Genomic DNA, 27320 nt, shown 5'->3' with positions numbered 1-27320 from the left:
CTTCCATCATAAAACCCCAGGCGGCATACAGACGGCTCCCAGGTGATCAATGACCAGATCCAGGCCCGCTTAACTTCAGAAAAATGGTGGCCTTTTGTGCTTTGCGACCGAACTCTGCTCCTTCTAAATGCTTACAAATGCTGAGCAGGAGTGCATATTAACTAACTTACCCAGGAAGGATGGAGATATGCTGAAGACAATCCCCAGTGGAAACCAGATGTGATAAAATGAATTTGCTTGTGCTTGGGGACTCATATTTGTGTAAGGGCTCATTGGACTAATATCATAGGCAGGCAATATCAAGCTTCTAGTCTGGCTAGTCCTGATATAAATGCTAGACTGAGCTTGGATTTCTGCCCTTACTTGTTTATGGAGCGGTATCTTCTACCTGCTATACCTGCTATGCTTCAAAACTTCAGCTTCTCCAAAGGCCTACCTAGTCCAGTGCTCTGTTTCCACATGGCCAACCAGAGGCCTATAAGGAGTCCACACGCAGGACATGTGTGCAACAGTGCTCTACATTTGAAAGACCCAAAGTTCCCAGCAAATTATGGTTCCTGAACCTGTCATTGGCCTACATTTGCAAACATACCATTCCTATTGCTTGCAACATACAAGCCGCAAAACAAAAGGCAGGTTTATAAGTTGGCCCTCCATTTTCCATTTCTGATGTCAGTAGCATAAACAGCCCACGCTGTAGTAAATGGTACATGGAGGACCTAAGACCACCTTTGCCAACTTATCATACATTTCATTTTGCAGAAGTGCTCAAAGAACCTACAGAAGGTCAGAGCGAAAGAAACGAAAAAAAGGTTTTTCAAGGCACCCCGTCCCGCAAAAGGCACAATATGCAGAGATGAAAATGAACTGAGCAGAAAGGAACCCATGCTTTCGTTCCAGTCCTTATTACTTCAGAAAGAATGCTGAATGCATAACCCCATTATGCCAAGGGGGAAAGAAAGCCATATTCTTGTTGCAGATCCCGCTCTCACGCTGGCTGGTATGCAGCCATGTAAGAGGGCTGCATTGTCATCCGGACAATGGGGGAATCAAGAACAATCAGTTGGTGGCGAGCTGAAAATGTATTCATTTTAAAAGAGAACACAAAGAGAAACTTCCAATCCTCCGGCAGGTCAGATTCGTATTGTACTTAACCTTTTGGTACCACTGGAAGTTTACTCTCAAAATGGGTCTGTTACTTTAATAGGTGTCTGTTTGAAAAGGGAGCCATTGTATTTTTATTACATGGTTTGCTGAACAAAAATACAGCCAGTTATCTTGTTACAAGGCTTGTTCCAGCACTGGGCCTGTTCCCCATTCTAATAGTCTCAGGTAGTTACCTCAAGGGGGGGGCGCTCTGAAGTGCAAACAATGGGAACCGGAACAATTGGCCCAGGACATGGAAAATGTCTTCCTGTAATAGGGTTTTCCTTTTAATGTTTCCTTTTCTTGCACTGGGTGGGAGGGCTAAGCAAAGCTTGAAGTCTTCGAATGTACAAGACAAAGAGAAGGGATGTGGCAGAGGCCAAGAATTTCAGCAAGATTCAAAGAAAGATTGGCACTGATGTGGGTAATGAAACACCCCGTATGCTAAAATAGTTAAGCCTACAAAGCATTGACTTTTTAAAGTTATGAAGCAATTGTTATTTGTTAATTTGCATCTCACCTTTTCAACAAAGGGTCTCATTTGCATGTAAAATGTTTGGGGGTAAGCTTACCTTTTCTTTCATCCTGATGACAAGTGGTCTATTTTTTTGTCATTCCCTTTTCAGAGACTGGATGATGAGACTTAAGAGAATTCTGTGACTTCTCCATCTGATTACAAGAAGCCGCCTTATACTAAATCAAACCATTAGTTCATCTAACCCAATAGTGTCTATCTCAACTGGCCACAGCTGTCCTTTCAAGGTCCCAGATGGGGGTCTCTGCTAGCTGTGCAACTTGAGACCCTTTTCAAAGGGAGATGCCAGGATCTGAACCTAGGGTTCCCTGCAGGCCAAGTATTCGCATGCTCTGTCCCCAAGTTATGTTCCCTTTCACCACTGCATTCTCAACTAAACAAATCCAAGTGTCTTGTCTTCAACAGCAGCACTCTGGTGTTCAGTGAATTATGTTAGCTTTGAGGCAGGAGGAGGTACATGATTTCCTAAACATTAGGAAATAACTATGTGTAGTTCAGAAGAGAATTACATGAGGACACTGCATGATAGCTGCATTCTGAAGTTATGTCAACACAGATTATGGCCACATTCAAATTCACTTGCATTTTCGGGACCATAAAGGTAAAGGTAAAGGGACCCCTGACCATTAGGTCCAGTCGTGACCGACTCTGGGGTTGCGGCACTCATCTCGCTTTATTGGCCGAGGGAGCCGGCGTACAGCTTCCGGGTCATGTGGCCAGCATGATTAAGCCGCTTCTGGCGAACCAGAGCAGCGCACGGAAATGCTGTTTACCTTCCCGCCAGAACGGTACCTATTTATCTACTTGCACTTTGACGTGCTTTCGAACTGCTAGGTTGGCAGGAGCTGGGACCGAGCAACAGGAGCTCACCCCGTCGCGGGGATTCGAACCGCCGACCTTCTGATTGGCAAGTCCTAGGCTTTGTGGTTTAACCCACAGTGCCATCTGCGTTTCAGGACCATATGTGTCAATTTATCAGGGACCTATTAATTGCAATGTGACAAACAGACCCATCAGAAGCAGCTCTGAGCTATCTCTTAACCTAACTCGGGAAGTGTCATGCTGGTCACTTCTTTAGTTACAATGCTGAGCTGACTCAGGATCCTGGGTGCTTCACTGCTGCTTAGCAACAGCCTCTACAGAGAGATCAGTCTATGCTTCACTGAAAGGGTAATGTCATCACCAACCTCTATACCTTACTCTTAACATCCTGACTTATACATCATGGGGCGGTGGGTGGGGGGAAGAGTTATCTCATAAAAATTTGGGCTTTGAGTGAATATACAATAACCACTGAGAATAATCAAAGCTGGGTGAATTTATCTGTAAGCCCAAAAAACTGAAATCTTGCTATGGCGCCAGACTCTCTCAACAGCGGCTACACAAATTCTTTCTACTTCCATTGTTATTTCTTTGTGGCACACATCCTGCTATTCTCTCTCCCTGTACTGCCACCCTTCCTGGCTAAAATCTATCTCTCCTGTTTATCCAGTGCCAGTAACAAAAAATAGCCGCCCTGGGACTGGCAGCATGTGAACATTTGCAGGCCTCACATCAGGAAATGGCACCTTCTTGGGTAGGGTGAAATCTCAACAAACCTATGGCATAGCCATGTGTGGATTTGAAAGTATGAAACGAAAGAGGCAGGGTGGCTGCCATTGTGTATCATTGCAATGTACCCTCCAATTATGATGGCTTTAAGTCTGTTAATGGTACCTCAAATGGATCTGCATGGAACAAGACCAATAAAGTTTTCTCAGTGAAGAATGGGCACAAAATTACTACCTTCCTTTGCATGATTAAGTTGTGACAGGATTATTCTAAAAGAACAGCAGTGGTAGCAAAACCACCTTCCTCTATGAATTTGGCCACGACTGGAGAATCACTTTGAGAGGGGACAGTTTGCTTTTTGTGCCTCCAACTCCACAGAGACCAGCTTATCTTACATTGTCCGTCCCATAATAAAAACCTGTGGGTCCAGTATTTACCAGCCTCTTCGGCTTCAGTACCAGCTGCCTTCCCACTCCAGCTAAGGGAGAGGAAAGGGCTGAGCAAGGGAAGCTGTCCCATGACAAGGAAGGAACACTCAGGCTTTGCAGTGGGGTGTCCCAGGCCAAGTCCCTTCCTGAAATTGTGCCTGTCACCCACAAAAGAAGTAGGTGGAGTAAAATTCAAGTGGTGTTGCAGCACGTCGGATACGAGTAGTGCCAGAACAATGAAGTCCATGGGTGTCCATGAAGGGGGGTGCCCCCCACCAGTAAACTATAATTCACAGATCCCCAGCCTTCATATTATTATTATTATTATTATTATTATTATTATTATTATTATTATTATTAGTGCCAAAACCGGATCTGAAATGGATCTAGAAAATCAGATTCTTCCAAGAGTGCTTAGATTTGAATAAGCTCAAGCATTTGTAGAACCTGACACATGAAGCAAAATGTACAGGCACTGTTCTTCTAAGTTTTTTCTTAGTAAGAAACTAGCCTATTCCCCACTTTCAGTGTTTTACTTTGCCCCTCTCTGCAGAAAAAAAATTCCTCTAGATGCCCATACTGCCACAAATTCAGCTGGGGGAGGGTTCTGAAGTGGTATTCCAACTGCTGGGAAAGACACATGTAGCATGGTGTTGGGTGCTTATTGGGCAGCGTCTGGGGTGGGATGGATCCTGAAACACAAAGAGAGATGCCTGGTGTTGCCAACTCGTTGTTCCATCAGGGCTCCTGTGCCTCGGATGCAGGTGTAATTTTAAGTGGGTTATTAGGAGTAAATGGTTTGAGGGTTAACAGCCAAAATATGAGTAGAATAGAAATCCCCTATGCTACACAGTGTATAGCTAAATCATATTTAGCCCCATATATATGAAAATTTTAATACACTGGATTCTATTCACACCAAACGTAGTACAAAAGCAGACTGCTCACAATGTCCATATTGTAAACGGAGGCTTCAGTTCATAGAGGTTTGCCTTGACAAGAATGAGTGCGCTACAGAAGAACCAACAGACAAAACCAACATGGGTTTTGTGCTCTATTTTTCTCCCCTTGGATTTGCAATACCCCCTTAGACAGACCGTCAATGCATGAACAGACCAGATCGCCAACTCGTATAAATGAACATGATGGCACTAGCCCTCTGCAGATGATCATTTGATGACACTGTGCAACAGCTAAGAGAATAGCTGTTGATACAATCCCTCCTTTTATAGATATGGCTTGCCTTCTGTTTGGTTCCAGCATCCTTGCATAGAACTAGTTGGTATTCCTAACTAACTTGACTTATTTCTAATTGCTAACTCTGCAACAAATTTTAATTAACAGTTTGTATTTAAAGTTACCTGATTCCAGTCATTTTTTTTTAAAAAAGACATAGGAAAATCTATTGTTTATGAAGGAGCTAAGAACCCAGGCCCCTTATGGCAGTAATAAAGCAATTAGGCTAAGCATGATTTTCATCCCCCCTTAAGGTAGGCAAGAGTCTTTCTAATCAAGAGTGTGGGGATTTGGGTGCCTGAAGCTACCCATCAGGTGAAATTTCTACCACGCATCTACTAACACAGCCCTGCTACTCTGTGCATTCAGCTCCAAGACAACCTGGAGATAGCCAAGAGGACAACAGTGAAGGTTTACAATTACAGAGAGTTTGGTTCATTCCCAGAGCCCTGTGCCAGGTAAGCTAGTTTAACAGTGGCGTATGCACTCTTATGCTTTAAAAAATGTTCCACATCACATACATTCTACACAAACAACAGTGGAGATCTTGCAAAATGAACACATCATGGTAGCACATTTGCATAAGAGTGCTCATTTATTATTACAATGTGTTGTACGTGGGATGGTTCAGACACCTCAACCAGTTCAAAATACCGTCACAATATAGCTGACTTGATGGGAATGTATTGTATCTGTTTTTAAACATATTCACTGGTTACCAGCCAATTTTCAAAGTAAATTTTAAAGTGATGGTGCTTACTTTTAAAGTCCTGCAAGATTTGGACCTGATGATTACTTCAATATCAAACTGTCCAAGATTTTTGTGATCATCATCAATATTGTTAATCATGAAAGTAAATATTTTGCTTACATGTAATTATCACTATCTGTTCTTCATGCGTTTCATTTTCTTCTGACCTCACTCCTACCATCCCCCAAACCATGTGTATGTATATATGATTGCCAAGTTAGGATCACAAGTCATGCTTCTGGTGAAGTGGACTCTAGTTGCAAATGCTTGTGCCAGACTACACACATTAGTCTTTTATGGTTGTTTTTGCTGCAACCCTCTAGAAAAGATGATACTCTGGGTTTCTTCTGTTTCTAATATCTGGTTGCTCAATCATAGGTACAGTCAATTAATAAGGACAGAGAGAGCTCATGTCAGATACACTGATTTGGGCAAACCATGAGCTAGGCTTGTTGATTTAAGCATGTCCATCATTTGACTATGCAAAATGTGATGTTTCACAGCTGAATGTGTGAACTGACTCAACTGCAAGGCACTGTGAGGTGATATGAAAGATCTGTCTGTTTGATGTGTGATGGCTCATTCACACACATATATCAACACTTGCTGATGCAAGTGATCAGTATGCATTGGGGAACTGCTTGGGACAGCTCCGAGAAAGAGAAAGAAGCAAGAGAAAGTTGAGAGTTTCTCAGAGGGAAAATATATAGTGAGGTTTAGACATTCCAAAGCATTAAATGGAACCTGCTTCCAAATAGCACAACATATCTTCATCATCAATTTATTAATTGCCGTCTACACAATATCAAGGCAATATACAATAGAAACAGAAAATACAATATTAAAAAGCAACAAACAGCAGATACATTTAAAGCAAAATCAAAACAATACAAGATAGACCTTCACAGCAAAGACCCATATACCCAGAGGGGAAAGCCTGCAGGAAGAAAAAGTCACCCTCTTGCAGATAGCGGGTGCCTGTCATATTGGAATGGAATTCCACAACAGGGGCAGCCACATTAAACTCGCTGCTCTGAGTTGTTCCAAGTCTTTGGAACTTGCAGGAGAAACTTTCCTTTTTCAGCTGGCTCTTAACATTCTACAGCTAATGGGCATGCTCAAACCTCACTGGGGTGTTATTTGGAGTGGGGGGCTGTCACTTTAGGGGATTTTATTATATATTTTTACACTTCTGCAAACCCCAAGGTTCCCCGTGGTTTCTCAGGGGCTTCATTTTGGCTCCTATCCTGTTGGCGTTTACCACCTGAGTTGGCTATTACAAGGAGTGATGAGGTTTAGAAATCACAGAACAATCAAAAGTACCCCATACTTTTTGTGTACAAAAAGTCATGCTTTGAGACAATTATTACTAGTCCCTAAATTCAGTAATAGAGGGATGCTCTATAAATTTTATAGTAGGACCAAGAAAATGCAAAATGACCAATTCTGATGTAAGCATGAATCACCGTTGGAGAGGGACAGATGGCATAAAGTGGGATAAAGATCCAATGCCACATCTAGAGATGACCAGTGTTTCCATGTGGGCTAAGAGAGGTTACTAAAAAAAATTTTTAGGCACATGCTTATCTGTACTTACAATAATTTCTCCAATATCCCTTTGTGCCCTTTTTAGGCGGCACCAGAAACACTGCAAAGCACTTTGCAAAGAACAGAAATATTCTTCTATTACAGTGTTTAGCTAGGAGCAGAGAAGGATAAAAAGGAACCTAAAAACCAACCTTGCCCTCAGCAGCTGCAATCCGACATCCCACTACCCTCCAACTGACTCAGTATAAATTCAGCATTGATACTAATGGCTGCCCCAGCTGCTGTGCCCGTTTGACAATCTAACAACATAACTTACCAGCAATGTCAGAAGCGGCTCCATGTTATATTAAATGTCAGAGGGTACACGCGCACACACATTTAAACACACATATTTGAAGACCAACAGGAACTGACTCAAAGCAAAAGATGCTTCCTGTCATTTCTTCAGCCGAAACCAAAGAAAAAAACCTAAAATTAAATCCCCACTAGTATATTTACTGCAGGTTTTTCATTCGTCCTTTCCGCTCAGCACTCCACCATGGAGCTCTGGGTGACATACCTGAGCTTATGCCACTTTTATCTTCCCAACATCCTTATGAGGAAAAGTCAACGCAATGAGCCTCATCACTAACCAGCAACTTAAGACCAGAGCTCTGCTTCACTCTCTCAATCAAATCACTCTGGCTTGCTCCTATCTGCGTGTATGGGAAAGCAACGAGGAAGTCCCTTTGTAACAGACTTTCCCTTCCCATCCCCCAGATCACTTTTTTTCCATCTTCCAAATAAAACTGATGTAATGCAGTTCTTTGAGCTGATGACACGACCATCTCGACTCTCCGTATCTTTGTATGAAATCAGTGCTCTAGCATCATATCGATGTTTGCCAATATGAAGCCTCCCAACCAATTCTAAGTATCAAGACCACATCACTGTTTATCAGCATCGCAGAGCTGACTTAAAAGTTCCAATTTTGCTCAGAATTTTTATCTGGATATACTCAGAACAGCACCTCAATTGCTGACATATTTTGTTTTCCCTGTTTTCTGTTCTCCCTTGGCATTGCCATTTATGAACCCCTCTCAACCTCTCTCCTCAAGGTAAGAAAACAAGTGTGGCTTCCTAGGACACGCAACTGTTCTGAAGCAGCAGCTGCCTTTGTTATCACGGGACATGCATGCACTGAACTGAAAAGAATAGCAGTTCAATGTCTAAACAATATCTAGCAAATTAGTCCTGTGGCACTTCACCACACACCTTAGGGCCCACTACAATCTGGATACTATAAGCTAATTTTTTAAAGATTGTGCATTAATAAGATACTTCCTGGAAACACAAGAGGAAGTATCTCATTAAATAAGTTGCAGGGAATGGTAGTTCATCTGAATGCAGCTCAGTATCAGAAAGTTTTTAATATTTGATGTTTTATTAGGTTTCTATATGTGTTGGAAGGTGCCCAGAGTAGCTGGGGTAACCCAGCCAGATGGAGAGAGTAAATAATAATAATAATAATAATAATAATAATAATAATAATAATAATGCAACATTTCTGTTGTATCGATCTTGCTGCTGTTCCATAGATTAGAATCAATAGTACTCTTTCGGAGAACAGATCACCTGCAAATGTGATTGCATGGACTTTCTCTTAGTGTGCAAAGTGCTTTACTTTCTCCTTTTTTCTATTTAGATTGTATCAATTTTTGAAAAGTTACAAAAATCACACAGCAACCAAACAGCCCTCCCAGCCCCTCCAACCAAAACTCATGTAATTATATATAAGCTAAGATTATTAATATTTATACAGCTTTTTCAGTGCCTCCTCTAAGACATTCCCACACTCTATGACCAAGATAGATATGAAAAGAGGAGGGGGAAGTGGGGGAAAGACAGCAAAACATGAACCAGCTTAATTAGTTTGCATTTTCGTTGCCACAAGCTAGTTACCATATAGTTTTAGGAATGGAGCCAAAATGTTGCATATTTGTACTGGTGACTCAAGGCAATTGTTCTTTAACTGCTAGGTCTAATAAGTTCATTTCTCTGAGGAGCTGAAAGCCTTCCAACTTCTGAGAAATACGTGCTTGGCTGTGGCTGCTGCTTTGAGGACCCACAATTTATGCCCCTGGTCCATTTTCAACTCCACAGGTAAGCACCCTAAGATGCTGTGAAGTTAGGCATTCAGGTCAAAATTAATCTTCCAACAGCCTTCTCATCAAAAGGATCTGAATAGAAGACAAGATCAGAGCGCATAGCTCCACCTATTGCTGAGCATCTCCAGAAGCTATTGTGTTCCAGGGTTTCCTGACAGATGCAGTCTATCAAGAGTCTCATATACGTGTAATATGTGTAGCAGCCTTGACACAAGTTCTATCAATTTCACAGATGGAATCGCAGTCCTCCTTTCTCACAGCAACTAGTGACTAGCCATCAAACTGGAATAAACAAGGGGAGGGGGGCAGTGCAGGGGTTATTAAGCACTCCAATTAAACATTCTGGGCTCGATTCAGCTAAGTTGTTGCACTAGCCAAAGCCAGAAAAATGAGACCCACGAGTGCAAAAGAATTCCCCCTCTTCTTCCCCCATACACCCTGCTCGCCATCTCCCAATTTGCTTGAATGGGTCCAGAGAACACCTCGAACGACGGGCAAAAAAGTAGGAGAGGTGAGATTACTTTGTTCCCTTGCCTTAATTTTCACAGAAATGTATGTCCTTTGCACCTGCTCACCAAAATAAGTGATGGGGGTCCCAGTCCTACAGATATGCACAGCTCTGATGGTGCACAGAGTAGCTTTCCCCAGTCTGGTCAGTGTCATTGCAGTCTCCCTTGCAAAGTTTGACTGTAATCCGTCAGCCACTGCTTAAGATGACTGGTCTCTTTTCAGGATTGCCCAGGGCCAATACACCATGTTTTTATTCAACAATATCATGGTGCCTCTCCCTGCTGAATATTAATTTATTCTGAAATTTATATCCCCACCCTTCCTCACAAAGGAGTCCAGGGTGGCAAACAACAAGCAATAAAATGATAAAAACAAAACAAAACAAAACCTCATTTGGCATCTGGACAGGGTATCATATTGATCTGAGAAGTCTGCCTTATAGGAGATGAATAGGGTATGTGCTGATACAACCAGAAGCTTCCACTCTCTGACCCCTTCCAGTCCAACACTTTCAAGCTTTGAAACCAGAATTGTTTGATGCCATTTCACACTGCATCCAGACAGGACAGGGTGTGGTGGAGCAAGAGGAAGAGACTGCCCTTTGCTAGCACTTAGGTGCCAGTGAGATTAGCCAAATACTAATCTAAGGACATTTTCACATATGAGACACAAGCCATTTTTTGTTTCAGGTAGTTTGCAATGCTAATGTAAAAAACCCCAGCACAGGGGTTGGCTCAGTGGCACTAATAGAGGTGGGGGGGGGGATGTGTAAGTGTACTATGGTGATACCACACAAAAGCATCCTGCAAAAATCAAAACAATCCTGCAATTGTGAATTTACGATCCAAAATTATTACTTTCTTTAGGGATTTCTTGCCCGCCCCTCATCATAAGGTCCCAGGGTTAGCTTACAACAACAGTCAAAACCAACATATGCTAAATTCTTGCTCTTAATCGGCGGCATATAATTTGTGTACCATACCAATTGTCTTTAAAAACTTAATTGCAGCAATAAAGACATAACAAGTTACTGAACTTGAGGTTTTCCCCCATTTATAACAGATAGTAGAATCAGAATGGAATCGTATTAAAAATATTATTTCTATGATCTCTGCTAAAACAAAGGCAAAGGAAGACCTACATTTACCATTATGATTACTGATATTACGTTGTTCACAGAATTATTCTCAGAATCTCAACTACAATGCACTTAATACAGCACATGCTTCTGTGGCATCTTGTAGCTTTGTTATTCCAGAACTTGAGAAATAAACTCCATTTCCCCATAAACAGTTATCTCTCATACTTCCTTCGCTAATAACATTAGCTAATTGGACTGTATCACAAACCATATTCTCTAGCGCTCAGGTCAGGAGCCACTCGGTCAGAGAGTAAGGTTTAGACTATAGTCATTAACATTATTTTGGAAATAAATATACAGGGTCCAACATATCTTCCCGTCCTCCCGTTTGCCAACAGAGTAACTAAATGGCAGCTGGGGGTGCAGGCTCCTAATTCATTCCTATCTGTTCATCCTGAGGAAAGTCCCCATCTTTATTTTTGTGCCTTGGAGATAACTAAGAAAGGGCCCTGCCATTTGGGCAGAAAACAAGTTTTCTTTTATTGCAGAGTAATAAAACAAGAGAGTTTCAAGAGAGGAGGAAACTTTGCCTCTGCATTGTTTGCCGGCATTCAGTTACACCCGACCCACCCTAAAAGTTTAGGAAGAATGGCATTTGTTTTGTTCTCCAGCTCTGGACAAGAGACAAGAGGCTCTTTGTGTCTCTCGGACTCCTGAGGCACCTGTTCCCCGCACCACTCCATTCCTCACAGTGCGCCCTTATTTTATCCCTGCGTGTCCTGCTGTCTGTTCTCTCCAGCAAACAGCTTTGGCAGCCCCTTCCTACACCTGCCCTGATCTGGCACCCGGCTCGAAGCAGAGGGATGTGGGCAAGGCACAGTTGCTCTGCAGGCACAGAGCTGCACTTATGTCAAGCATTTGTTATGGGGAGCACACGGCAGCAGGGCATGGAAAAGAGAGGGAGGTGTGAGAGCAAGTGGAGGCGTTCAGTGCTGGCCTGGCAAACTGGCACTGAGCTGACAAACCCCTCAAGATGCACAGCTGCCACAGCCAAGGACGGCTCTGGGGCTCAAAGGGCACGTACCAAAGGCCTATAGCCAGACAACACAGACCCCATCTCCCTGAAAGCAGTATCATACGACTTTAAACAGTCACGGCTTCTCCCAAAGAATCCTGGGAGCTGCCGTTTCTAAGAGTTGTGAGGAGATCCCTACTTCCCTCACAGAGCTACAACTCCAAGTGGTTTAACAGTCAATTCCTCTTCCCAAGGAACTCTGGGAATTGTAGCTCTCTGTGGGGAAAGACCCAAAGAAGAGATATCTACTAATTGATGATGACCCCCTAAAATCACTCATGGTTGCCAGATTCCTGATCAGCGTCCTATCCCTAAAGAAGAGAAACGGTCTCCTGTGTGATGCGGATAACCCTTTTAAACCATGACCTATGTTTTAGGTGATATCACCATTGTTTTAAACCATGATCTATGTCTTAGGCGATATCATCATTGATATCCCTGATTAATTTATGTGCAGAGGGCGATGTATAGGTTACCAATTTATTGTAATGTATGATGGTGGTTTCTGTTTTTGTATGATGGTGGTTTCTGTTTTTGTTTTGCTTCGATTATCGTTTGTCTTTTGTAAGTTTTGGCGATTTTAAATTTGGAGGTTTAAGTATAATATGTTGGTATGGGAAACTGTCGGGTAACGGGCCAATGGCCGTAATAAAGATCAATCCAATCCAATCCAAAAGAAGATTCCCACTATTGCAAAGACTTTTTGATAACTTGTCAGTATTTTTTACTTCCAAACATCACAACTTGAACGTTTTCCCTCTATTTAGACATCTTGATCTGATAATCCTCTCCCTTGCTGTTCTTGCCTTCCACTTAAGATTGAGGGACTAAGAAGACGCAATTGCGTATATACAAACCATTTCATGCTAACATGTGGGCTAGAAGCTTTAAAGAAGCAACCACAGACAGACATCGAGAAGGCAAGTTCTGCATTACACCCAGCGTTGAACAGGCGCTGCTTTGCGCCTCTTCGCTTCAAGCCATGGCGCTATAAGATGGAAGGCAGAGGTAACTCCTAAATGGTCCTGCATTTTAGGGACAAGGTCCATGCACCCAAGGTGCTGGAGATCAAAGCAGGACAAAATTCCTGCTCTTCCGCCCCCAACCTCCTCGTTGTCTCCTAGTTGGGTGGATTTCTTGGTTATAAGCAAGGACACCTAGCAAACAATGTTGTAAACCTTTAAGGACTTTCCACCACCAGGAGCCATATTGTCCATGTCCCCACTAATCAGTCTTGCCCTCCTCCCCACTCCAATTCAGAAAAAAGGCCCTTTCTGGCACAGCATGAAAAGCAATGGTATTCCTTAAAGGTGACACTTACTTTAAGTGCTCAGCTGGGATTGCTCTCTTCTGTGGACTGGTGTCTCTTTTACTGCCGGCAGCCCTGCTGGGCTCAGGGTCATGCTGAGACTTTTGAAAAGACAGGGCAATTTTCAGTGTCTCTTCTACCGCTGCTTATATTTGCAAGTGAGAAAGGTGGCTAAAAGGACTTTCACCCTGCTGTGATGTGTTCTGCCCCTCAATACCTGCCAAAGGTTTCTCAGTATGACCTAGTACCATGACGTGAGCTCTCTTCTTTTTCTCCAAGTGGATGCACAGTCACTTGTTTCTAACACATGAACACTACAAATTGTGTTTAGGAGCCTTTGGTGCTGCAAGCCACCCTTGTGTCAACTGGATCTGCATGCTGTAGCCCAGTTCCTTCAGAAACAAAAGGACCTTCCTTTGGTATCAGGTATGCATTTGGTTGGCAGCAGGAGAGGACCTTTCCTGTGGTCGCACACACCAGGACTCTTTACATCCTTTCCTGGGGGGAGCGGGTCCCACTTCCCTCACTCTTTGATAGCAACCAGCTGTTTTGTGAAGACCTTTCCTTTTAGACAATGAGCATAATTTTAGTTCTCCTGGCATATGAAACCTTGGCTTTCAACTATTACCTGCTGTCTCTGTCTTCTTTGACTGAAGACACGTCTCTTTACCCTGTCCTTTGTCACCGAAGATATAATATTCAGACCCAATCTATTCTTGTGACTGTAATTTGTTTTAAGTTATTTTTAATATTGCATTTTAAGTGGTTAAAACTCACTCTCAGCTGACTTGATTTTTTTATTGGGAAGAAATATGGGATATACTTTTTTAAAAAGTAAGTTTTTCTGAAGGTCTTCTGGTCCAAGGACTTTGCCTTTTCTGCCTTGCTACCCGTGATGTCTGGAACTACCTCCGAGAGCACTTTCTATATGCTTCCTCACACTCCTCCTTCAAACCCTTTTTCAAAGCTCACCTTTTCCATGAAGACTTTGACATGACTCCTTAGCCCTCCTGCCCTCATGCAATGGTGGGGGTCCTATGTTTTCTCCACATGTTGTTGGATTCCAACTCCCATCAGCTCCAGCCAGCATGGGCTATGGTCAGGCATGATGCGAACTGCAGTGCATCAATATCTAGAGGACCACAGGTTCTTCATTCCTGTCAATGAAACTCTGCCCATATATGTGCAACAGAAATTGACACACATTATTCGCTTGTTTATCCTGGATTCTTTTTCTCTCCTCTGCCTCTGTTGCCTCCTGTACGTCAAATTTAAAACAAAATTAATATAAATGACCCAGATGATAGGCTACTAGATGAAATCAGCACCTTTCTTTGGCTTCACAAATATGCTTCCCATGTCACTGAAACCAAGAACCACTTCATATGTGACCATATGAATATGCCATGTGTGCACCATGTGTGTTCAACGAGTGTACACTTGTCTAATTGGATGCACATATTTTAGGAAGCCCCAGTCATTACAACTTTCCACTATGCATTGCTCAATGGCAAAACAGACGCATATGTGTTGATCACACCTAAGAGTCTCTCATTAGAGTCAATACATGATACAGTGGTACCTCGCAAGACGAATGCCTCGCAAGACAAAAAACTCGCTAGACGAAAGGGTTTTTTGTGCTGCTTCGCAAGATGATTTTCCCTATGGGCTTGCTTCGCAAGACGAAAACGTCTTGCAAGTTTGTTTCCTTTTTCTTAACACTGTTAATACAGTTGCGACTTGACTTCGAGGAGCAACTCATAGAACGCAGTGTGGTAGCCTTTTTTGAGGTTTTTAAAGACTTTGGTGATTTTTGAAGCTTTTCCAAAACTTTCCTGACACCGTGCTTCGCAAGACGAAAAAAATCGCAAGACGACAAAACTCGCGGAACGAATTAATTTCGTCTTGCGAGGCACCACTGTAAACATATTTTCCTACCAAGAAAATGTTTTGGAAACATCAATGCTTGTGAAGATGTTCCAAGACTGGATTCCAAAACAATCAGTAATCCAAATCGTCATCTGCATATTGATACAAAAACCCAGAAAACATAAAAGTGTGGAAAGACTAGGATTCCTATGACCCTAAAGCCCTACTTATAGCTCCAGCCATATTAGTTGTACCATCAGCTACCGATACATTTCCAGCACAGTAAATCAGAAGAGCTGTAACTCCCTAGTTGAAACATGGCAGTAAGATTGCCACAGGCTATAGCTGGAAGCTGTGGTCTCTCATAAGAGTCAATACCACAGATGGTAATAGTTTGCAAATCCCTTGTTACAAGTGAATGACACACTTTCTCAAGGAATTACGGTACTTAGCGCCTGCTTTGTTTGGTTATCTAGAAGAGCCTGACAAAGAGTTCACAACACTAGAGATAAACAACCAAGAGGGTTTGTGCAAATCACTGTTACTGTTAGAATGTCTGAATCCACTCTTTAAGTTTTCCATAAAATATTGAGTGTTCCAAGTTGCACTGTGTAGTCCTGTGCATGTTTACTCAGAAGTAAGTTCCACTCTGTTCAATGGGGCTTATTCTCTGGTAAGTGTGCATAGGCTTGCAGTCTTAGTTAAAACTCTCATTGTACTTTTCAAACAACTAAAATGAGCTCTCGATCAGGTGAAAGCACAACCACCCAAGACCTGGACATGCAATAACATGGTTACCAGGCAGTGTGTGGCTGATGTTTCCTCCACCTTTTTATATAGTTAGTTGAACTTAATTTTATTCAAATAGGTGGGAATGGAGTCATTGTCCAATTAATTTTAACAGTCTGAATCCAAACCTAAGTGTTTCACATAAGTTGAGCTGTTTAATAACTAGATTCATACCTCTTCAGAACAGCTTATAGGAAACTCCTGTTTTTGCATCATTGGGGAACTATTTTGCCCACTCACTTTAATTACTTCTTGCAAATTTGCACTGGTTCTCTGCTTCCCACATTTCCTGCTGGAAATGGCTCCCTCAGGCTCCCTTGCTAAGCACACATGGGCTAAAACTGTGCACAGGAGAGCAAGGGAATGCATACAACATCCTTGTTTCAATCACATTCTGAGCAAGGAAGGTCGACAGGAGCTTTGCATTTGGCTGAATGCGAGTAGAACGCCTCATGCAATCAGGGCCCCTGCTTTGTCAGGATCCCCAGTAACATGGAGAGCTCTACCTATGTTCAAGCAAACATGAATAAAAGCCCCCAATGGACATTCCTTGCTCAACAGAGGGGAAGTGGGGAGCTGAGCTGGCAGGGCAAGCAAGCATCAGGGTGTCGGGGGTGGAGCTTGCGCAATAGTTGCTGCTTTTAAGCAGAGGATAGCCACCTGTCATGAGTGTTTTAGTTGAGATTCCTGCATTGTAGGGGATTAGACTAGACCCTCAGGGTCCCTTCCAACTCTACAATTCTCTGATTCCCATCCATGGATTCAGCGTTCGAAACTCCCATTGTTCTAGATGCATTTTGCAATAGGGAAATTCATTAGCGTGAGCAGTTTCTGAGCTCTAGGTGCAGTACTGCGCCGAAGATTTCAGATTAAAACTGCAGCGTGGAAGGAAAGGAGGACCTTTTTCTGCTTCCCCACTTCCAGCTACTTTCTGAAGACTGGAGAAGAGACCCTCTTAAGAATATTAGGGGAGTGGGCAGGGGAAGGACTAGACCATGGGTAGGCAAACTATGGGCTGGGGGCCGGATCCGGCCCAATCGCCTTCTAAATCCGGCCCGCAGAGTCTGGGAATCAGTGTGTTTTTACATGAGTAGAATGTGTCCTTTTATTTAAAATGCATCTCTGGGTTATTTGTGGGGCATAGTAATTTGTTCACCCCCCCCCCCAATATAGTCTGGCCCCCCACAAGGTCTGAGGGACAGTGGACTGGCCCCCTGCTGAAAAAGTTTGCTGACCCTTGGACTAGACCATGTGAAAAATGAACATAATATTTTAGCTGCAGTTCATTCATTTTCTGTTTTGTATTCTGGTTATAAAAAAAGTGTGCCTAGACATTCCATTGTTGCGCCCATAACCTAGGTTTAAGGTGCCATTTAGCTCCTAGCTTTCATATCTCAGTTTCTCACACTGCATGGATTCACATTTGCTTCTTCAGTCAAATGCTTGAATACACCTAGGGAGGTTGCTGTAATTTGAAAACTGTGTTCAAGTTCCTTTAACACAAACTCCTGTGTGATAGGAGCTTCTATTGAAATGCACCAGGTTGGCTAGTAATTTGAAGGTAGGAGTGCCCTTTGAATTAGATTTTTTTAAAGGAGCATTTTGATATATACGCCCCATGTTTTCATTCCACAAAGGCGTTTGTCAAAGTGGCTTACAAATATAAAACAGAACAGAAAAACAGGAAGGAGCCAAGCATTAAACTATCAAAGTAAAGCTAGCAAAAAAGCAAAAACAAACCAAGAAGGGAAAGAGCCATGCTCACATACAATACAATAAGCAGCAACAGAATCAAAAGCTTGCTCTAAAGGAATGTTTTTGATTGTTGGGTAAACTCAAAATCTCTTATGGTAAGACAGATCTAAGTATTCTTTTGTTTAGATTTTTATTATTGCAAGTAAGTTTGCATAGGACTGATTTCACCCTTTGCTACCACCCTTGCGCTATGATGAGCAATTTCCCTATACTTCACACCTGTTGTTATTCAAGGGGAATCTTACAGCCTGGATTAGAGCACTTGCGCCTATATCCATGGATGTTTACATCTAACCAAAGATGTAAATGTTAATGGATACAGGTTCAACTGCTATAATCCAAGCTGTATGTAAACAAGATTTCCCTTGAATAACAGCAGTTGAGCTGCTAAACTGATCTAACCAACCTGAAGGGGATCATTTAAACACAAACATGGCCCAAAGCCCAGTTTTCATGATTCTGAACTGAAGTTAACATAATTTTATTTAAAAGAGACAAAGCTCTCTTATCATTCCATTATTTTTATTTTTTAAAAGCTGCTGACTTGCTTGCCTTCCATCTGCTTGCATCCCTTGCTTTTTGGGTTACCAGGCTTTGTCCAATTCAGGCAAACCCCTCATTTACACACATTCAGTATGTGTGGGACCATGCACAAACACATCCAGAAGTGACCCAAAAACATCACAAAAAGGGGCGGGGGATGGAACAGAGTGTTTGCAGGCTTTTCTGATGGTGTTTCAAATATATGTGATTTCACTGATGCCTGTGATGCCTCGGACCATAACCCCTGTGTAAATGGGAGGGTTGCCTGTACAGTGGTACCTTGGTTCTCAAATGCCTTGGTACTCTAACAACTTGGAACCCAAATGCTGCAAACCTGAAAGTAAGTGTTCCACTTTGCGAACTTTTTTCGGAAGCCAAACGTGCTCTGATTTGAGTGTTACGCTTCCGATTTGAGTGCCACACTTCCGTTTTGAGTGCCACACTTCTGTTTTGAGTGTTACGCTGAGGTCTGTCTGTTTTTGCTATTTATTTCGCATTTTTGTTTTTGTGGCTTTTTGTTTTGTTTTTGTAACTGTGTGGAACCCGGTTCAGCTACTGATTGATTGTGTGACTGCAGTACATTGTTTATTGCTTTCATTTTATGGACCAATGGTCTCGTTTGATAGTCAAATTCATGTTAAATTGCTGTTTTAGGGGTTGTTTTTAAAAGTCTGGAACGGATTAATCCATTTTGCATTACTTTCTATGGGAAAGTGTGCCCTGGTTTGGGAATGCTTTGGTTTTGGAACGGACTTCCAGAATTGATTAAGTTTGAGAACCAAAGTACCACTGTATAGTCAATTGCCACAGAGAGCACTTGCAATGCACTGGAAGAATCTGTCTCCTTCATTCATAACATGGGGATAAGGAGACTTGCTAACATCAACAGAAACACTACACATGGTTAACCAACCCTATGCTCCTGAGTGTCCATATATTCTGGTATTCAACTAAGTTTTACTCAGAATAGACCAACTGAAATTAATGAACATGACTAAGAGAAGTCCGCGGGTGACTAAGAAAGGGACGCGGGTGGCGCTGTGGGTTAAAGCCTCAGCGCCTAGGGCTTGCCGATCGAAAGGTCGGCGGTTCGAATCCCCGCGGCGGGGTGCGCTCCCGTTGTTTGGTCCCAGCGCCTGCCAACCTAGCAGTTCGAAAGCACCCCCGGGTGCAAGTAGATAAATAGGGACCGCTTACTAGCGGGAAGGTAAACGGCGTTTCCGTGTGCGGCTCTGGCTCGCCAGAGCAGCTTTGTCACGCTGGCCACGTGACCCGGAAGTGTCTCCAGACAGCGCTGGCCCCCGGCCTCTTGAGTGAGATGGGCGCACAACCCTAGAGTCTGTCAAGGCTGGCCCGTACGGGCAGGGGTACCTTTACCTTTACCTTAAGAGAAGTCCATAAATTTCAACAGCAGTGCTCTTAGTAAAACTTAACTGAATACCACTTTACAGGATTTACCATTAAAAAATAAGAAAAGAAGTCCCTTGCCTTATCTGCAAGAAAGCAATATAAAAGACAAGAGCATTGTTAAGGTACATACACAGAAGAGAGTGGGCCTCTTCAAACATTGCATTTTTCATATTGTAAAATGGGTTTCTCTTGCCACAAATTCACTGAGGGGAAAAACCTAATACCATTATGTGACACTTTGCAAATTCTGGTGGGCATCCATTTGTCCTCTATAGATGAAGCAACCCTGTTTTGCTCCTTGGTATTTGGAGATTAGGGTGATTTGGAAAGGGGAGGCAGTCAGAAAAACATAATAGAGATGGCAGAATCCTTTGTGTCTGAGAGGACAGGAGGCTTGAATTGGATATATATATATATATATATATATATATATATATATATATATATCTCCCAAATACAGCCTGGTGAGAATCTTCTTCAATGAAAACAGACACTAATTTCAGACCCTAAAGTACTGCTATCATCCTCATTCAGCCATGCATGCAAAATCCCAGTCAATTGCTTTTCTTCCCTTCCAACTGTGCAAGTGAAGCAGTGCTGATCATCATAAAAGGTTACAGGCCAGTAGATTGCACAAAGGGACTAGTAAACATTCTTCCCATTTCCCCCCACCCAAGGCAATTCAAAACACTATTTAATTTCATAATGAGACTCCAGAACGTAGTAGCTAGCAGAGGACAGCTTGGCTGAAAAGGTACTACTAGATTATGAGGCACATGAAAAGAAGGGACGATGAAAGAAGCATTTCCTTGCATAAAGGCAGGATTTTGGATCCACATATCCCCATTTGCATTTTTCAGAGGGGGCTGGAAAGGAGGACCTGAATGGAAGGATATGGTTAGGGGCAGGAGGCAAAGGAGAGAAAGGATGGAAATCCTCTCTTGCTTCAACAAAATTAAAACGGGGCTAGTCTTCAGCTTAGAAGGGTATTTAATTGACGTTGCTACAAATGATGTATCTACCACATTGTTAGGTCTTTAAAAGGATGGTTCAAGCAAGCAAGAGAGGCTGATTGCTAAAGGAAAGCAAACATCCTCCAGGCTCACCATTCACATGGTAATTTTTGGATCAATAAAAACATCCTCCCAATGCTAGAATGACCATCTTCTATCTAGAATTCTTTTGGTACTTAGGCACCCATTGGCCCAAACTCTGAGCAGTTTGCAAGAGCCATTCTATTTCTCTCCCTTCAGAGTCTGCCTTTATTACTGTTACTAGTAGGCCCAAGTCAGACCAAAGGCCATTGTTTCAGGACTGGAGCTGTTCCAGGTTTAGACATATGGCACTGAAGCAGGTGGATTAAGGAGGAGGGGAAGAGTGTGCGTTGGTTGGGGAATGGGGCAGGGGGTGGGGAAAGAGTCAAATGTTTTTGAATAACAGCTAAGTTTCCAAAAAGTTTCAGCCTCCAGCTAGGCCAACTTTCCTCCTGTACAAAATGAAAGGAGTTCTTTGAACTCAACAGCTTCTCAGCCAAGAATCCAATGATTAAAAACTCATTAGCGCAAAGGAAACAATCTGGATGGAGGTGTACACAGCTTGCAGCCAAGTCAGCAGCAGAGTAGTTCCTCTATGCATAGCGGGGAGCATATTTCGCTCAGTGGGGATAGTGAGATACTCTTCAAAGTGGGGGAAGAGGGTCAAGAGAGGCTATTGATTTGCTGTGATGTGAAAGAACCATCTATTCCAGTTGTTGGGCACTTAGATAGCTTGCATCTGTCACATGCAATCTGTCAGGCAGGGAACAAGGTAAACAAGACACCGCCATCTTTTGCCCCTTCAAATAGTTCTAAAGATCAAGAGGTTAGGAACCACAGCCCCATCTTTAACCATTTAAGTGTATATGGGGACCAGGAGCAATGTTTCATTTGTCAAATGCTGATGGTTATGGAGGAATCTGAGCAAACGGTGACCTTGCAAACAACGAAGATAGCAGGGGAGGGTTTCCATAAGCCACAAGCTTCCCATTTAGGGGTGTACATAAACTACAGGGAGGAGTTGATACAAGAAAGGAAGCTATTTGGGATGAGAATAGGTGGGGTGAGGTCTGTGTGGACCAACAGGGCAATTTTTAAGTTTTCTTGCTTTAGGTTGACCTACAATGCCAACATCACACACACTTTCCTGCCCCACCTAGATAATTTAGATTGGGATTCCTGCCATGGCTGTGACCTATTATTTTCTCCCTTTATTAATTCTTTTATATAAAATATTGTAAATATCAGTGTGACCTTTCCAAAGACTGAACACTGAGTGTGTGTGTCCACCATTCCAGCTAACATGATCAAGAAACTCAATCTGTACACAGTTGAGATGAAAGGGCTAAGCCTGCCCCTCAGACTCCAGGAGCACCAGGGGCAGGGGGTAGGTTTGCTCCACCTTGGTGGTGTTCTCGGATGAACCCCTGTACATATTCATATGGTTGCCCTTCATTCCTACAGAGAGAGAAAAATAAGTATCGCATTTGCTGACAGTGTCTTAGTGTGCACAAACTCCCACAGACAAGTATCCTGTAAGGGGTGCAGTGAGTGGTTATCTGTGCACAAAGATACAATGGATCTCTGAGATGTCTTTGCACATTCCCATCCTTCTTATACACACACACACATCTCACACACACAATTACAGACTTCCCATAACATGTTCCACTTGAACACCTGGCCAATGGCCCTACTCAAATTTGCCAATGAAGGACTCCAAAAATATCCGCAAGAGTCATCAGCCGGTCCCATCTCAATCCTGTTGATTCCAAACATATGCACTTTGTTCAGTTTTACAAGTTTCTCAGGAACAAGCGGTTCCAGGCCCTACAAACAGACACACACACACAGCAGTGGATAGCATGGTGCAATGGAGGCGCGCACTGCTGCTGCTTACTGCAAGAGAGACATAGTAGGTGCTGGTGAGGTCAGAATGGTGCAAATGCACAGGTTGAGCCAATCCAGTACAGCTGCTGGGGTGACAGATAAGTGCCTCCAACTCGCCACACCATCCACTACAAGCATGTACTTACCAGAAAGGCTCATTGTATTCAAAGAGATGTTCTTCAGAATTCACCTTTTGGCTCAGACAGCCACTCTCAGACTGGAGAGTGAGTCCTACTGGAATTAATGTGCCTTGATTTAGGATCAAGATGGGAGTATGGGGCAGAAATCTGATCATTCTAGTTAAACAGCATGCATTGAGAATCAGAGTTGTTCCATACTAGAGACACTAGCTCCCCAAAGCACTTCCTCTCCTCCATTTTGCTACCTGTCACACATTACATTATGTTTTACAGTTTGCAAATGGAACATTTTAATCCATACACTTAGAATGTGCAGGCAGGAACAGCATATGAAATTCTCAGCTCCATGTACGACACAGATATACACAAGAGGCAGCTGGGATTTACAACATGCATATATCGTGGAAACCAAGCGTATGCCATTGTATGCAAGTAACACAGGAAGCAAATGTCATGCTTTTCACACTAGCTCTGAAAGTGTCCGGACATCCTTCCCAGTTTGTGACCCAGGAGGACAAAAATCCAGACTCACTGGCCTGCCAAGGGTGAAAACTAGCAAGTCAGGTGGCAACTGGTCAAAGATTTCTAGTGTGACTATTTGCTACATGTCTCTAAGCTACCTATCTTCCTCCTTGCCTCAGGGAGAATCTTTTGGACAACTATGGTCGTAGCAAGAGACTAATAAATAGTGTACATATCATTATGCCATGAAATTTCCTCTACCAGCCAGTTAGACTGGGTTCCGAAGGGTTAAATTAAGCCTCCCCCAAGGAGCTCTGATCTCTCCAAGGAAATATTTTAGTCCCCTCCCCCTGCCTCTTTGTCATATTGCAAAATGCTTTTGAGTCTCCCCTCCGATTCCAAAAGTTGTTTACCATGTGGCAAAGGAGGACTGTCCTATGAGAAACACATGCACCTTTGGACACATGTATAACTATGCAGACATTTCTTTGGATCCTAATGACAGAATGAATGATACTGGTTCAACATGCAGATGTGAAAAGGGAGGTTGTGTCTTAGAAAGAGAGGAGGAAGAACAAACTGAGCCCTTGTACTCTCTGCTGCTTCAATGAACGGGCAGCTGACACAACTCCCTTCTCTACAGATAGGGTCATGGCAATCACCCTCTTATTTTGGTGCCTTGGGTGCAACAACTACTCTAGTCCCTCCATTAAGATTCAAATCAGTGATCCTGTGTCTAATTACCATTTTCTGAGTCATAGAATCATAAGAGTTGGAAGGGACCCCAAGGGTCATCTAATCCAATGCCCTGCAATGCAGGAATCTCAACACACAGTCCCCCATCTACCTGAAACCATAACAGACGCTGCTTAACTACAAATGCACTAGCTGTTTTATTGCTGCACCACTCAGCCTTGCAGTTTCCCCTAATATCAGTATTACACACTCTTTCTAAGAAGTCTATTGTGCAAAACCCAAAGACAATGTTGGAAGACTGTGTGTTGTCTGGGAGACCCATAGAGCAACATGAAATTAAGCTCCCTGAAACAACAGGCTTGTTGTGACTGACTCACTACACCTATGCAACAAAGTCCTTTTCAGCAATCGCCCAGCCCACATCAAGCCCACTGGTCAGTCAGTGTGGTATAGTGGTTAAAGTGGGGACCTGGGGGAGTAGTGTTCAAATTGATAAGCTTGCTGACCCTGACAAGAACCGTTTCCATCAAATAACAAAGCCCTATCCATGATGATAGCCATTTCATGCAACTGAGCTATCATACGAAAGCCCAACTGAGCCCTGGAAATTCCACATATCTTCTTCCTCTCTTTAAAAATCCAAACCACAGCCTAAACAGAAGAGAACTAGGAACACGACCGCCAGTTTTGCTAGACTTTCTTGCATGGTATCAAATTGAAATTGAGGCTGGTTTCTGTCTGGTTGTTTCATGTTTATGCCCCACTACCTATTATCAGTTCTCACGTTACAGACCCATGGAAGCTGTGGGAAGCACTTCTGAGCAGCAGCAGCACCAAGCTCATCTCAGACACCTCAAGGATACTGCCATGTTTTGGGTACCACAAGGAGCTACTATACAAGTGTTTCCTCCCTTAGTTTCCCAAGAGAGCTCTTAATGTGCGAATCTGTCCCCCCAAATGTGTTGTGTACAGAACCATCACTCTGCTTAGTTGGGGAAGGGCCTAGGAGAGGGACAACATGTCATTTTGGAAGGTGGCGGAGGTGAGCACATAATCATCTTGAACTTTAGAAGAGTTTCCTGCAAAGGAACTAATCTGACGGGCATCATATGCAAATGATCACATCATACTCATAAATTTCAGTCCCAAAGGACCCCCCACAATGGCTTATAATTTTTTAAAACAACATGATTTCTTTTTTTACAACAGCTATAAAAACGTTCAAAATAAGACAGCAACAACACAGCCTAAGGCCCGTGGGCAGGATGTGGCCCAATAGCCTTCTCAATCCGGCCCACGGACGGTCCAGGAATCGCGTGCTTTTACATGAGTAGAATGTGTCCTTTTATTTAAAATGCATCTCTGGGTTATTTGTGGGGCCTGCCTGGTGTTTTTACATGAGTTGGATGTGTGCTTTTATTTAAAATGCATGGCTGGGTTATTTCTGGGGCATAGGAATTCATTCATTCCCCCCCCCCCAAAAAAAAAATAGTCCGGCCCACCACATGGTCTGAGGGTCGGTGGACCAGCCCACGGCTGAAAAGGGTTGCTGACCCCTGCTTTAAAGTATCTCAGTATCCAACAGCAATCATAATGCTAACTTCCTCCGAAGGCCTTCACAAACAACATCATCTTCACTGCTCTTCCAGAGCTGAGGTAGAATAAGCCAGGTGGATTTCCAAGACCAGCTTCAGGTTTGAGATGCCCCTGACCAAGCGCCCTCCTTTGGTGCTGAGCCTTGGTTGTAGTGACGGGCAGTGGCAGCCCTCAAAGCAGCCATGGGGGGTGGCGTCAGCAGCCATTTTAATTTCCCACAAAGCCCCACACTGAAGTTATGTTGGGGGCATTGCAGGAAAATAAAAGCAGCTACACTCAGCTGGCTTTGATAACACCTCCCCCCAAAAAATGGGGCCCCAGGACAAGTGTCAGCATTGGGCCCTGCCAGGGTCTTGGGGCCCTGCCAGCTGCCCAAGAATGTCAGTTGCTGGTGCCAGCCCTGCAGACATTGCTCAGGAGTGACTCTTGTGGTGCCACCATCCAAAAGGTTCTGTTCATTAAAGGTGGGACCAGATGTTGCAAATGACAGAGAGTGGAGGCATACAAACTCACTGGGTGATGATGTCACATCACACACCGAGAATCTCCGTGTATGGAGATGTGGTGGTGGTGTTTTCTTTCTCTGAAAAACTTGTATCATTCATAAAGCCTGGCTCTCTTCTGATAGGCAGAGATTCCCCTATATATTTTACTTCTATTGTGCTTTTTTGAGTATCATGTGGAATTCAATGGCACACACACACACACACACACACACACCCCGCCCCAATTAGGTGAAACTAAGATTGGGACAATTAAAATGCCCAAGAGCAAAAACAAAACAAAACAAAACACTCACATGGACACCTGAACATTGAGTAATTTTCTCCCACCTGACTGGGGCAACCTTTGTCAGAAGCGTGTTATTTGACACAGGGTGCTAAAGCCTGGCAGGCATCCAAAGGAGTTAGCAGCCAAAAAAGATATTGTTCCACAGGGAGAGCAAAACTGGGTTATAGTATTTGTTTCAGAAAGCAAAGACTGTCCTCAATAGGTTGTTCTGCAATCTTAGATAAGGCTTGGAATTCAGGTGCCAGCATATAACCTTAGGCTATTTGCCTGTTGCCTCCAGATAAACTACATTCATTTGGATGGAGGACAAGTCACAAGCATAGCCGCGGTGCTAACTCACTCTGGCCAAATCCTTTAAAAAGTCAGACTGAATTCTCAGCAAACATGTGTATTCCAAGTAGCACAGTTCACAGTACTTAAAAATAATAATACATTAGCTGAAACTTGAGAACAAAAACAAGTATCATGATTCTGTGCCTCCATCCCTGATCCCCTGACTTTCTTTCTGGAATAACCACACTTGTATAGGAATCTGTCAGGAAAAAAATAGCCAAAAGATATTAAAACATTTTCATCTTTTACTTGCAAGTATGTTACCAGGCCACATTGGTGTTTTTAATCTGATGTTTAATAGCAGCCCAAACTGAATTGCTTACAAAGAGAAACGTTCAAATAAATGGCAGGTGATACTGGGGGAAGGGGTCAAACATATTTCCAAATAATAGTCATAATCAGAGAAAAGGATCTTAGTCTAAGACATATGAAACTGTCAAACGAGGATGAATATTTGGGTCAATTTCCACATTATGTAGAGGCCAACCTGGGTTTGCCCCTAAGTGTGTACTTCCTACAGACCATCACAGCTCCCTAATGAGTATAACCAGGTGACACACCAGTTTGTGAACCCATGTTTATCATATTCATACCTCGGATTTCATCACAGTCAGTATCCCAAAAGACCAAGGGGGTTGCCAGTTTCTCCTTCCAGTAGCAGCCTGTGATACATCATGGAATGTCGCTCAGAAGC

General features: G+C 43.0%; 1 protein-coding gene across 7 annotated transcripts in view; it reads right to left on the bottom strand.

Moving 5' to 3' along the window:
* Positions 1-27320, bottom strand: part of SOX13 (SRY-box transcription factor 13) — a 66822-nt gene that overhangs the window by 36094 nt on the left and 3408 nt on the right. For 4 of the 7 annotated variants that reach the window (XM_028734205.2, XM_028734208.2, XM_028734206.2 and 1 more), the window contains exon 1: positions 13330-13415. The exons of 2 other annotated variants lie outside the window; for them this stretch is intronic. Coding sequence is in view for 1 of the 5 variants with exons in the window: in XM_077928969.1 (XP_077785095.1) it covers positions 14290-14312 (23 nt within the window). In the remaining 4 variants the exon portion in view is untranslated. Of the gene's footprint in view, positions 1-13329; positions 13416-14289; positions 14576-27320 lie in introns of those variants that run through there. One more of the 7 variants, XM_077928969.1, reaches the window with a different exon arrangement.

Source organism: Podarcis muralis, chromosome 5 (genome assembly GCF_964188315.1).
Source record: "Podarcis muralis chromosome 5, rPodMur119.hap1.1, whole genome shotgun sequence".
Lineage (NCBI taxonomy): Eukaryota > Metazoa > Chordata > Lepidosauria > Squamata > Lacertidae > Podarcis > Podarcis muralis.
Note: the sequence above shows the minus strand (reverse complement) of the source record. Positions and strands in the feature narration are given on the sequence as shown.